General features: G+C 42.0%; 1 protein-coding gene across 3 annotated transcripts in view; it reads right to left on the bottom strand.

Moving 5' to 3' along the window:
• The window catches only part of KCNAB1 (potassium voltage-gated channel subfamily A regulatory beta subunit 1), a 435,707-nt gene that overhangs the window by 400,314 nt on the left and 20,849 nt on the right, over window positions 1-14,544 (bottom strand). Inside the window, exon 1 of one of the 3 annotated variants that reach the window (XM_007457648.1) lies at window positions 7,198-7,588. The exons of the other annotated variants lie outside the window; for them this stretch is intronic. Coding sequence (XP_007457710.1) covers window positions 7,198-7,439 — 242 coding nt within the window. The 5' untranslated portion in view covers window positions 7,440-7,588. Of the gene's footprint in view, window positions 1-7,197; window positions 7,589-14,544 lie in introns of those variants that run through there. 3 annotated transcript variants of the gene reach the window in all.

Below are 14,544 nucleotides of genomic sequence, written 5' to 3'. Positions count from 1 at the left end.
CATGGCCATGGCCATAGCTACTTTTCAAGCAGGTCTGAGTGTGCCAAGCGTTCCATGAAAAAAGTAGGTCAGCGGAGTATGCAGTGAAGGAGGGTTTGAAGGGTTGAGGGGGTGGGGCTGGGAGGAAGACAGTGAGTTCAATTTAGGAACAAAAATAATTTTCAACTTCCACACTGTCATGGAAATCATGAAAAGCGGCAAAGTCAAGAGGGGGATAGTCTTTCCTAAGCTTCCACTATGTGACTCTGCGTGAATAGCACTATCCTGGGAGGAGGGCTTTATGTGCATTTTCATTTCATAGATAAGGAATCAGAGGATCAGAGAAAGGGGTTGGGGGGAAGGTGGTCTGCAAATCCTCCAGCCAGGACACCACATTCTCACTTTGACAGAACCCAGGGCAAGAGTGTTCAGAGCGAAAACTAGTTCTTACTTATCATTAGAATCTTCATTTAGAGATCAGTGAAAATTCTATCAGTTAATGAATGTTTTCAAACGCTTTGCCAGGACACCTTTGTTACAAGCTGGTAGGTGAGTGAGGTAGGTGAGTGAGTGCTACGTCCCGACACCCAAGCTTGCCCCTTGATCCAGTCTAGAGCCTTCTTTCCTATCTTCTCTGTTTTCAGGTCGGCCTGGCCGTTGTCCTGTTTCCTTCTTGCTCTGCTGCCTATTAGCTTAGATTACACACCCCCATTTTAACAGAACTGGAGCTTCTAGTTGAAGAAATTCTCAGGCAGTGTGGCAAGTGAATGGGAGAGGTACTAGAAGGTACCAGTGGGCATTTTAGCCCTTTTAATTTCATTCTGTCTCAAATATTTCTGTTCTAGATACAATGCTAGGCACTGGAAATACACAGACTGATAAAAGATGATTTTTATCATTCTATTACACCATTTGGAGAGTAATTTATTCCAATGTTTCCTGAGGCTATTTTCATTAAATAGGAGGCCATGTGTGAAGTAAAAAGAAAAAAAACACCTTCTCAGTAGATCCTGAGGATATATTCCAGTAGTAGAAGCAAAAAAAGAATGTATGTAAGCAAGTGAGGAAAGGAGAGTGATATGCTCAGAACTGTGCAAGATTTAATTACACGTGTTTATTTTCTGCCCCTCTCTCTTTTTTAGATACAACACCACGCCCTTTTCCTTTCAATCTCTGAAAGATGACTAAACGATGGATTCCTAGGATTGGTCAAGAAGGAGGTGAAGTGAGGAAACCTTGTTTATTAGGCTCCCACCATGGCAGGCAGTGAGCTAAGCACTTTCATAAATGTGACTTCATTTAATTCTTACAACATTGTCATGAGGTAAGTTGAATTAGGCCCATTTTACAGAAGAGGAAACTGAGACTCAGCAAGGCTAAGTAACATATTATATCTAAGATACAGGAGAAAATATGGGGCTAGAGCACTATAAATGGGGGAAAGGGACATTCCTACTTCTCTTTGGAGTCTTTCTTTCTGTTCCCCAACTTCTGAATGCATATACCTCAAAAAAGCAATACACAGTATCTAAGTGCAAAGCACAGGAGGATTGCAAAATAGTATAAGCTCTAGTTGTTCTCCTCAAGGTGACAACAGCATACTTTTGAGACACACACACACCACACACACACACACACACACACACACACACACACACACACACACAAACAATCCAAACTATATGGAACAAAGACAAGTCATTCTGTGAGAGAGAAGGGAGAGCCTGTGGTTTGGATTTGTCTCGGCAAGGGGCACGTGTGAGAATATTCTAGATGGGGAAAGCAATGATGAGTGAGACTCGATGTTTCAGGACAGGGATGGAGGGCCAGTGTGCCAAGAAGTAGGACTAAGGCAGATCGCAGAGCAGAGCAATGAGACCAGTGCCTGGAAGACTGGACTAGAGGGGGACTGCAGCATCCCCGGGAGGCAGGGCGTGGGGTGTGTGGTGTGGGGGGGGGGATATGGAATGTGTAGGGGGGTGTGGGGAGGGGAGGAGGTGTGTGGGGGCTGTGTGGGATGTGAGTGCGACGTGTGTGGAATATGGAGTGTGTGTGTGGTGTGTGGGTGTGTATGTTTGTGTATGTGATGTTTGGGGGGCACGTGGGGGCTGTGGGGGGATATGGAGTGTGTGGGGGGTGTGTATATGTGGTATGTGGGGGTGTGGGTGTGGTATGTGGGGGGGGTGTACGTGTGTGTGTGGTGTGTGGGTATGTATGTTTGTATATGTGATGTGTGTGGTGTGTGTGGAATGTGTGTGTGTGGTGTGTGGGGATATGGAGTGTGTGTGGGGTGTGTATATGTGGTATGTGGGTATGGGGGTGTGGTGTGTGGACTAAGGGGGTATGTGGGTGTGTATGTGTATGTGATGTGTGTGAGGGTATGTGTGGTAGGGGTGTGTCTGTGTGTATGTGTGAGGGTGTGTGTTGGCATAGGGTGGGATGGGGGTTGGAGGGCTGGGAATAAATATGGATTATGGAGTGAGCACTGGACTGGGACCCAAAGGACAAGGGCTTTGTTGTTGGCTGGAAACACATCTCTGAGCTTCAGTTTTCTCCAGCTGTAAGACCAGAAACTGGAGCAGATTATCTCCGAGGTCTGTCCCACATCAATAATCCCAAAACTTCGCCCCACCTCTCCTTTTCTTCTTTTGTCCCCTCCCACCTTCTGTTCAACGCTATAGAAAATTTTGTCTTTGGTTGGCAAATAGCATTTGTTTTAAATGTGAGAAACAATTGTTTCATTCCATGAACCTGGACAAGCCCTGTCATTATAAAATAGCAAAATCTGTGTCATTATTATTGGGGAATTTTTTAAGTGTAAATAATTTCAAACTAATTGATGCAGTTTCTATTAAACCAATGTCATTTCTTCTACCATACCCACTTGCTTTTGCTGAATTGTCATGTTATATAATGCCCCTTTTTAATATTAGGGGCCCCATGAGAGAGAGGCCGAGGACACTGCTGTGTTTACTATAAGGATATTTTTTGAAGATATTAATTACACAACGAAGAACCACGAGAGAACTTTCTCTCTGATCTCCACATCAGAGAGAAGTGTTCCATCCCTGAGCAGCTGGCTCGTGTTCACCTAAAGGACTCTGAGACTGCTGTAAAGAGCTCCATGGCCCTCTTCCCAGCTTGGTGCTACTGGAAAGCGCAGAGCCAAATCCAGGTGCAAGGGCATGGCTTGCCCGTGTCACCCTCACTCATCCCAGGCTACCTTCCTTTCCTGTTCTTAATCTTTCTAGGTCTCATCATTTTTTTTTTTTTTTTGGCCACGCCATGCGGCTTGTGAGATCTTAGTTCCCTAACCAGGGGATTGAACTCGGCAGTGAAAGCACAGAGTCCTAACCACTGGACCACCAGTGAACTACCTCTTTTTTTATTTATTTTTATCTTTCTGAATTATATGCAGTTGGGCACCTTAAATACCTCTGGAAACAAGGAGGTTTAAAAATAAATAAATAAACACAACAAATAAATAGTCTGTACAACTGAAAGCTTTGTTCTCTAGACCAGGGGTCAGCAAATTATGGCCTACTGGCCAAATCTGGCCTGCCACTTGTTTTCATATGGTCTGTAAGATAAGATTGGCTTTTTTTTTTTTTAATGGTTTGGGAGGAAAAAAAGGAAGAAGATTTGTGGTATGAGAAAATTATATGAAACTCAAATTTCAGCATCCATAAGTAAAGTGTAATTGGAACATAGCCACGCCCACTCCTTTGCTTATTGTCGATGGCTGCTTCCACCTACAAGGGCAGAGTTCAGTAGGTAGGAAAAAGGCAGGTGTAGCCCATGATCTTAAAATATCTACTATGTGGCCTTCTACAGAAAAAGTTTGGGGTCCCTTGGATTAGACCTTCATTTTACATCCATTTGAGTTCCTCCCGGCTTATGTAAGTATTATAAAATTGCTTCAAAGCTGGGTGTCTACTGCACCCTTACTCCATCTAGATTGTTTCTGTGCTTGTCCGTAAAACTATTTCTCAGTGTACTTCTACTTTGACACAAGCTCAGGTTCACTGTCTGGCTCAGAGTTCAATGCTTTGTAATAGAGATAGCCTCTTAGAAATAACTGAAGGACCCTCTTGGGTGACTATTTCATAGATATTTAAAAAATGAATTCACAAAAAACTTCTATTTTTGCTGAAAATTCTAAGCCAACAGAAGGATCGACACAGCAACTTGGCACTTTTTACACCACATTCAAACAATTTCCTCCCATTTCTTTTCAGTTGATACATGTGTTTGCATATTTACTGATTTTTTTTCCTCCCCTGGTCACCCTTAGTTAGAAATATAACCAAGTCTCCATGGAAACACAACATAATGCTCTCTCACAGATGATCGAGGGACCCGAGCAGCTGGTATTGGGCTGAACGCTGCAATGGCATCTGACCAAATTAGGAAGAGAAAACAGCTTACCCGGCTCCTCCAGACCTCTCAGAATTCTAAGCTCAGCATGGAAACCTACACAGATTGTGAATTACTGCAGATTTTTTAAAAACTTCTCATATTATTTTTAACCACTTTATTGAGATATCATTTACATACATACAATTCACCCATTTAAAGTACAACATAATGATTTTTAGCATATACACAGGGTTATTACTGCAAAGTTTTTAATTCTTTTCTTTCTGAGAATACTCTAACTTTTCCATTTGTATGTTTCAGCCATAGGGGGCTTTCATCCCCTGCCCCCAGAATGATTGACAGGAGACACAGAATAAGCAGGAACGGAACCTACATTTAGTGAACATCTACTGTGTGTTAGGAACTTATATGTCACACCTACTTATATGACTCCCAGTGTCACACAGTTTGTAAAGCAGAAGAGCTGGGATTTGAACTCTGGCCTGATTAACTCCAAAGCCCATTCTCTTTCCACTACACATGAAATAATACCCTTCAGAAAGAAGAAAATAGAAAAGGCAGGTTGAATGAGGTCTTTTAACATAGCCATGGTCTTGGGGGGAGGTGGAAATCAAGGTAAAGAAGAATAAAAAAGTCTCCTCACCTAACCCCAACTACGCCTATAAGAAGTCAAGGTCAAAAACCAGGTTGGGCAGGAACCAAGAGAACCTGGATACTCTTCCTTAAAAATCCATCCCTAATGCTTAAAGGAGAATGTTTTAAATAAGGATACTTAATAAGTGCCTTGAAAAAAGAATAGACAAAGTACTATGAACATTTGGAGAAAGGAGTGGGGAGGGGTAAAGGTGACATGTGTCAGGAAGAGGTGGCAGAGAATAGCAAGTTCATCATAATTCAAAGCCTTGGCTATTTTCTGGGGCCAAGTATCTATTTAACTGTACTTTCTCTCCTCATATTCTGATCTAGGAACAATGATCTTCTAAGTCCCATTTCTTACTAGAATGTCGTCTAGTGGCACATACGCTTGCCTAAGAGCCTGCCTCTGTGAGATGGACCTGCCAGCCTTGCTCTCCAAGGCATCTTGAAGAGTCACCTCAGAACTGTACTCTCAAGCCGTGCAGAGGATGGGATCTGCAGGCGTGCCTGGGAAACCAAGCTGGGATGACTGCTCCCCTCAAGCAGGTGGGCTTCAAGCCCCCACCCTCAACTAGGAGACCTTTGTTCTTACCTATTTGAAGGGAGCATTCCTGTGCTCCATAAGTGCTTAAAAAACACTGTCCTAGAACATATCTTTGTCTGAACACTGGCACACATCACAAAATATGTAGTAGATATTCAAACCAGGACTCTGAGAGAAAGAGGCCTGCCCTCTGAAGATTTATAAAAGTGTTCATGGTGATACCACCCATCCTGGGACAAAGATGCAAAGACACATTGTTTTTCAAACAGTGAAACAGTCCATCTTCACCAGATCTATATTCCACCACTATTACCACTGAGGGTCAAGGAAAGCATGGAGAATAGAGTGAGAGAATACGGAGAGTCAGAGAGAAGGTAGCTCCTTCTAGTAAAGACAGATTCAGGAAAGGTGGGTGAGGAATGACATCATCTCCTCCTCCATCCCAGGGTGTGGAGCCATAGGTTCTCTTGGAAAGGTTGTTAGATTCTTCTTAGGCTCCACTTCTAAAGCATGATGGGGTGAGCTGTCTTATGTTTATATGCCCTATAAACCTAGAAGAGTTCATTCGTCTTCTGCAGGAGCCCTTTTTTGCATAAAGAGTCTGTGTGAAATACTTTGCTCTCCAGAGATAAGCCATCTCATTGCAAATTGCTTTATTAATCAAATTAGCTGATAACTAGAGCAGTAGGTACTGCATTAAAAAGACCTTTTGATTATAGAAAAATAAAATCATTTAGGGACATCTTGTCTATGCAAAAACAATCTTATTCTGTGAACTGGAAGTTTTGACTGGAGCTAAGACAACTGTTCTTTATGAATGCTAAGGGCTTGGGGTTTTACTTTTTGTTTTTGTTTTTGTTTTCAGTTTCCAGCACCTTTGTCCTTCTGAACAGCTTTTGCTCAGCTTCCTGGATATTTAAAACTCTAGGCATTTGTCAAGGAAGTACTTGTGCGGGTACAGCTGGGTGATTTAGCTAAGCACAGACATATCTTATAGAGGTTTGAACAATGATTGCTCAGAAAAAGAATGATCTTCTCATTCCAGAGCAATTTTAAAAGATTATACATCCAACCCCATACTAGGAAAAAATTTCTCCTTTTTGTTAATCTTTCACAGAATAAATGATGGTATTGGAAGGTTAGAGAACAACCAGTAATTTATCTTGGGCTACACTGATAAAAAGTGCTGTCATTTCAAGAACCTGCTCAGTCTCATGAACTACTTTATTAGCTATTAGCACAACCACATGATTCAGGCTTAAAAGAAAATAACAGCCTTGAAGGCCAGGCAGCATTAAAAAAATTCTAGTCTTAATTTATAAATTCCCTTAAGAAGAATAGAGCACCCATTCTTCATTACGACCTGCTAAATCACATACTTTTGCTTAAGTATCAAGCCAAAGACATTTCTAATGGCACAAGGTTGGGAACTTCCACAGGTGAATTTGACTATGTAATCTTTGAAGCGAAGAGAAAGTGGACAAATTAAAGCTTGAAAAACTAAGGCAGCCCAAGAAGAGGGCTCACTGCGTTCATTTTTCTTTTCCTTTTGCTATATAGTATTTTTTTTTGCTATTTCAATCCTTCTTTCTTTAATAACAACAACCTTTGACTTCAGTGCAGTGCCCTGGTTGGATAACATTGCAACCAGCAAGTACCTGTAAGCCATGCCCGTCTCTGCCCTGGTGGTTTCCTGCAACGAAATTCCATGGACACGTAAAAACTTCTCCAGATATTTCCGTTCCGCTGTTCCACTGGGCCTAACAGGCCAACAGGCTGCCTGAGGCGGAGGCTTTGTTACTGCTAGGTGCCGTCTACATTTCAGAGCCGATTCGCTGGATTTGGGCAGACCCAGCTTGGGGCTGGGGATGTCTGCACAAGCAGGTTTATACAGATGCATGCTTCAAAAACTCAAGGAAGCAAAGCTAACTTCACAGTACTTAGCTCTAAGACTGGCCGTATCTTACTATGATTGTCTTGGGTTATTTAGCTTTGGTGTGTCCCTAAAAGGGAGCAGCTTCTTTTCCTTAGATGTCCCTTATCGTTTTTGTATGTGAGCAGGCTCCTGAGCTCCTGGCAGAACTGCTGGTTATAAGTCCCTGCCAAAGCCTGTGCAAAACGAAGTCTGACCAAGGCCAATCGCATTTCTCGTCCCTGTAAAGTTTGAAAAGTCGAACTTAAGCAACCCCTTATTGGCCCTGGGGGAAAAAAGTATGGGCACCCTTCCCCATGTCTTTCTATTTAGGTAAAAGGAAATATTTTGGTGGGAGATAGGCCAAATATTCTCTTCTCATAAGGCCTTGGGGATGATTCATGAGTGTGTAATGAGACCTCTCTAAATCATCAAATATTCCATAATCAAATAATTTATTATACTAGTGACATGATTCATTTGGGTGAAAGGCCCACTAACATTTTTCTTTTTCAGATGTTACAGTCAAATGATAGGAAATATTAATAAGGTGACTTTAAAAAGCAAAGGACCCACACAAATATGCCCAATTGATTTTTGACAAAGATGCAAGAGCAATTCAATAGAAGGATAGGCATTTTGACAAACGGTGCTGGAGCAACTGGACATTCATAAGCAAAAACAAACAAACAAAATTAATGAACCCTTGACTAAAACCTCACATTTTTACAAAAATTAACTCAAAATGGATCACAGACATAAATGTAAAACTAGAAAACTTCTAGGTAAAAACGTAGGAGAAAACCTTCAGGAACTAGGGCTAAGAGAAGAATCTTAGACTTGATGCCAAAAGCACAATCCATAAAAAGAAAAAATATAGATTGGATCATATCAGCATTCAAAACTTTTGATCTGTGAACGACCCTGTAAAGTGAATGAAAAAAGCAAATTACAGACTGAGAGAAAGTATTTGCAAATCACATATCCGACAAAGAACATATAAAGAAACAAAAACTCAAACTCAAGAATAAAAGCATAAACTATCCAATGAGCAAATGGACAAAAGGTATGAACAGACATTTCACTGAGAAGGAATGGCAAATAAGCACATGAAAAGATGTTTAATTATTAACCATTAGGGAAAATGCAAACTAAATTCACAATGAGATATCACTACACACCTATCAAAATAGCTAAAACAAAATGATAACACTAAATGCTGACAAGGATTCAGAGAACCTGGATCACTCATAAACTGCTGGTAGGAATATAAAATTGTACCACCACTTCCATAAAGAGTATGGCAGTTTCTTATTAAGCTAAACACACCAAACTTACCATATGAAACAAATTTACTCTTGAGAAATGAAATCTATGTTCACACAAAAACCTGTACACAAATGTTCATAGAAGGTTTATGCATAACAGCCCCAAACTGGAAACAACCCAAATTTTCTACAAAGGATGAATGGTAAACCATGGTATATCCATGTTATGAATACTACTCAGCAATAAAAAGGAATGAACTACTGATACAAACAACATTGTGGGTAAATCTTATGCTGAATGACAAAAAGCCAATGCCAAAGGTTACACACTGTATGATTCCAATTATATCACATTCTTGAACTGACAGAATTATAGAGATGGAGAACCAGTTAGTGGTTGCCAGGTGAGAGGGAAGAAGAAAGGGGGGGAAGGTGCCTCTGGCTATAAAAGGGTAGAAAAGGCTTTCTTGTGCTGGGACTATTATGTCTTGACTATGGTGGCGGACACACCAATTTATACACATGCTAAAATTGCATAGAACTAAATACACACACAAACACACACACACACACACACACGAGTGCATGTAAAATGAGTGAAGTCTGAATAAGGTCAGTGGCTTGTATCATTGTCAATTTCCTAATTGTGATGTTGAACTGTAGTTATGTAAGATGTTAACCTAATGTTATGAACTGAATGTTTAACCTAAATGTTATGAACTGAATGTTTGTGTCCCTCCAAATTTTCATGTGTTGAAATTAATCTCCATTGTGATGGTATTTGAAAATGAGGTCTTTGAGAGGTGATTAAGTCATGAGAGTGGAGCCCTCATGAATGGGATTAGTGCCCTTACAAGAAGAGGCCAGAGAGCTAACTCACTCTCCTTCTGCCATATGAGGACACAGCAAAATATGGTTGTCTGTAAAACAGGAAGAGGGCTCTCAGCAGAACCTGACCATGCTGACACCCTGATCTTGGACTTCCTAACCTCCAGAACTATGAAAAGCAAGTGTTTGTTGCTTAAACCACATACTCTATAGTAATTTGTTATAGCAACCCTAACTAAGACATTCAGTAAGAAAACATTCCATTACAAGCATCATAAAAAGAAAAACTTTATCACTTGTAATAAAATAGAATGCAAAACTGTAAAAAAATAAATAAAAGTTAAAATGAAGAATAGTATTAAATTGTAGGTGGAAATTATTGGTGTCCAAATGTCCTATCTTTTCAGTTTTTATTGAGAGGATTAAAAGGAGTTAGAAAGGTATTTAAGGTATTTTAGCACAGATCTGAGACTTTCTTTTTCTCTCTCTCTCTTTTTTTTTAGGTTATCAGAAGAATTGAGAGGAAATTGAAACTGGAATACACCACCTTTACAATTGGAATCAAATTTATTTAATGCCCTATCTGTGTACACACTAAAATCATCTCCTTGTCTACCAGTGGTACTTGTACCTACCTTGGGAAACACAGAATGATTATTGCCCCAGAGTATTATATACCTCCTCCTGCAAGTGCACATCTAACTCCCCCTCTAGACTTACTCCTCTTTGAGGGGAGGGACGACTGTATCCGGCAAAAGCTTGTGACCTCCATAATACTCAACATGGTGTTCTGTGCACGATCGACACTTCAAAGATATTAATGGTTTACTTGCTTGAATTTTAAATTCCCCAAAGCTACCTTTCCCCTTGTCAACTTGTTTCCATTTTCACCCCAGCACCCAAAGCTCTGAGCCTCAAGAGAGAAATAAAAGCTTACAAAGAGAAGGCCAGAAAAGCTAGAAGAGAAATCAGGCAGCAGGACAGAGTTAAAGAGAAATTGGAATTCCCAAGTAAAGTTGTATCTATTGTTCAATCACTTACGCTAGCCACTGGTTAAATCGGCCACAGAAGTGGTTCCTCCAGTGGAGTTCCCACCAAGGAAGAAACAGAGGTGAACTAGAAGAGCAGTCGTGAATAATGAGACATGAGCCCCCTTCAATATTTTTTTCTGCCCTCTGAATATGGAACCAGGCCCAAGAGAGGAGAGAGGGATGAGAAAGCCAGTATTTGACTGAAACTGAAGTTTCTTTTCACTAAGTTCTAAAAGTTGAAAACTGTCATAAAGTCCCAGTTTGAAGATGGGGAGTAGAAACTATATTTATAAGGGAACTGTGTATCTCTTTGGCTGTCAATGCAAATGCAAATCAATTTTAAGAATTGAAATGGCTCTGAGCAGCTAGGGGGACAGTTAATGTCTGTCTTGCTTTCTTTCTGTGTCTTGGGATGATAATTATTACACACTCTTCAGAATCTTGAAGTATTATGCAAACCCAGGGTCAGCAGAGTGTGGGAAAAATGACATGGCCAACTGATGAGAGTGATGCTTCCGACCATGTTCTGTTGATGGGATGCAAGAGGCCCTGGGACTTAGAAGTCACAAATAGAAGCTCACATAGCCCTGGATCGTGAACAGGCTTTATTCACTCCTGCTCAGCATTCATAAATAACTGTGTGACCCTGGGCAGGTCTTGACCTCTCTGTCCCCTTAGTTTTTTTATGGGCTCAGGCTTAAGTAATCTCTAAGATTCTTCTAGATCTGATGTCCTGTGAGTCTTAACAATTACTTGGGCTAAAATTCTGCAGAGATGAAAACCCTTCCTGTGCTGACTCAATGAATTATTAGCTAGTTCTCTAAGATACCAGGCCCATGAGATTGATGCTATTATTCTTGGAATATACCAATCGTATTTATAGCCTAATTTTAAACTTTTGTTGGCTAAAGAGGTGACTTATTAAACACCGTATCCTAGATTTATGGACAGGGTACAGTCATCTAAAAATTGTCTTGGACTACAGTTGAAAACCGAGGCAGGAGCTAGTGAGGCCAGGGGAATGGGACTGTGTTTCCATGGCCGGGGTGAAGGAGTGCTGTCTCTGTCCAAATGAATTTAGACAAGAGACACCAGACCACAGATCCAAGCCTGCCTTCCCATTCCGATTACTTATGGGAACTACGTCCTTTTGCTCTGCAGGTGATGCTGTGACAGAAAGCAGTCACCTGACTGAAACGTCTGCCTCCAATCCCGCTGGGAACCATCAGAGGAGTTTCTCTTCTTGTCATTACCATCTTCTCTTCACCTTTGCCAGAGCTCCCTGCAGGTCTAGTTGTATGTGGTGAGAGCACAGTTAAAGATGTGTGGGTCGTATGAACGCCACACAATGAAGAAAACATTACCTTTGCTCTTCACTGCGAGAAGCTCACAGTAGAGGGGAGGAGGGAGACCAGTAAAGGCTACAGAGCAGTGCACTATGAGCTATAATACTGGCAAGGAGTGAGGAGACACGGAAACCCAGCGTCAGTGACAGCAGCAGGAAAGGGAAGGGGTTGGAAGGGTGGAGGGAGTTCTTTCAGAGGTTTGCAATCAGGCAAGAAGGCTAATCTTGAAAGTCTGTTTATCATTGATTGGACCTTTTCTAGACAATCCCTCTCACCTCCTTTTAGGCCAAAATGTGTTTAGGAATAGAATAAAACAGTCCCAGCAGGACTGGGGAAGGGACACACATTCAGTGCATGGGGTTACAGCATGGGAGTAATGGAGAGCCCCTGTTAAGGCAGCCTCAGCTCCCAAAGGCGGCACCTCCACCTCAGTCTCAGCCCGCTTTATCTCTTCTCCTTATCCTTGCAGCTGGTATATTATACACTATTGCACTACAACATAAAAACAACCCCTCCCTGAGGTGTAATTGTCATATTGCTAACATATGCAGAGATATATACATTGTAGCCTTGTCTTAGGAAAAATAGAAGCATACTTAAGGGCCACCAGGTCTTTGGGTCTCTTCCTTGACTAAAGGGCTTGTGGGCAGGGCTGACCCTTGGTATCTCACTGCACCTGCATTTATCCCACACTGACCCACATCCACAACCAGAAAGCATCTTTGAATTTTGGTATTTGCAGCAAGTCTCCTTTCACTACTTTGGGTGTGACTATCTTGCTCTTTCTGCAAGTGTCCCAAAAGATGACAAAACGTGGCCTTTGTTCTAAGGCTAATGCAAAGGAAGTGGCCAATGCGGCCGCAATGTGCAAAAGTACACTCTGTGGCCAGAAATGCCTTGAAAGATGGCCACTGGGGACACAGAGTGCCTTGGAGAAGAGGTAGGTGAGGAGGAATCAAGGTGGGAAGTGAGGCCTTAGTTCTATTATATGAGCTTCACACTCTCTCTCTTTTTTTTTTTTTTTCTTTGCGGTATGCGGGCCTCTCACTGTTGTGGCCTCTCCCGTTGCGGAGCACAGGCTCCGGACGCGCAGGCTCAGCGGCCATGGCTCACGGGCCCAGCCGCTCTGTGGCATGTGGGATCTTCCTGGACCGGGGCACGAACCCGTGTTCCCTGCATCGGCAGGCAGACTCTCAACCACTGCGCCACCAGGGAAGCCACACACTCTCTTTTTAAGTAATGTTGAGCCACAGAAGGTTTGAGGTCAGGATAGTATTGTGGTCACATGCTGTCGAATCATCACTGAAGCAATGCTTCCAAAACGCTAAGAGCACATTCCCCCCTTATCCCAGTCTGCTTTGGCCTGGCTTGGAGAATTTCCATGGATTGGGGGTGGAGTATAATAGAAAGAGCATGGACTGTGAAAGCAGGAAGACTTGGGTTCGATTCCTACCCCTACAGCAAAGTAGTGGATCGACTGTGGGCACTTTCTGAGTGCCATTTCTTCCTCTGGAAAATACACCTCACCATATTACAACACAGGCTTGCAAAGATTAAAGGGAATATGGTATCTGAATAGCTGGCACAGAATGAACCGTGGTTGTTGTTATAGCACCTGCTGCATTGCACGACTCCAGGGATTGCCTATCGACACTGCAGCCTGTGTGGATGATGCCCTTGTGCTGCAGTGAACAGCAGGCCTGGCTATATGCATCTGATGCGGACAGACTGAGCAAGCAACAATTTTCAGGAGATTTCAATATTATGGGTTACATGACTGCAAAATGGACGGGATGGCTTTAAATACGGGTCTATGGGTCTCTACCCTCTTCACTTTCTCCTTCCTAAAGAGAAGTGAAAGATTATCTGGATAAAGTTGATTTGTTCCTCATCTGGCGAGAAATCCCTCCATCCCTCCTTAAGCATCTACTCAGAAAGCAGATTTGAAAGCGGCAGAGACTCCCTCACCTCTGCGGTTACTGCTCCTGCTCTGCCAACAGGCTCATCCATTGTCTTCTGCACATTATTCTTTCAGGGTCTAGAACTTGTCCGAGACAAGGCTGGGAGGCCTATAGGTAAACCTCAGCTACAAACCAAGGCCTAAAAATGTATAGTTTCAGTGCTGTGATATGAACACACTGCTAAGAGGTCTTATTGGGATCATTCCGTCTGAACCAATCTACCTCTTCATCACCTTCTTCTGGGCACTTAAGGTTAATCTAAAAAAATCTATGATTCTACTGAAACTGTAAGAAATCTTAGAAATCAGCTGGTTCAATTCTCTTGTTTTACCAGTGAGGAAAGAAACATCCAGGTAAACTGGCAACATTAAAAGTCAGTTATTGTAAGGACTGGAATAAAGTACAAGTTTCTAGGAGCTTTAGAAGCCAGATAGACAGGAGTTTAAAGCCTTGCCCAACAATGTACTACTGTGTGATGTGAGTGCTCTCTTAGTTTTCTGTTTCTTCCTCAGAAAAATGGGGAAAACAATATTACCTCCTCAGAGTTAACTACGCTATATTGGTTTATGTATTTTGAAGCCCCACATGTACTACCTTTGCCTCTTGAAATGTCATTTCACTGTATCATAACTGTAAATGTTTCATCACTGACTAAAGTG

This window comes from Lipotes vexillifer, unplaced genomic scaffold, assembly GCF_000442215.2.
Source record: "Lipotes vexillifer unplaced genomic scaffold, Lipotes_vexillifer_v1.1 scaffold897, whole genome shotgun sequence".
NCBI classification, from domain to species: Eukaryota; Metazoa; Chordata; class Mammalia; order Artiodactyla; family Lipotidae; genus Lipotes; species Lipotes vexillifer.
This window is presented reverse-complemented; position numbering and strand designations above follow the sequence as displayed.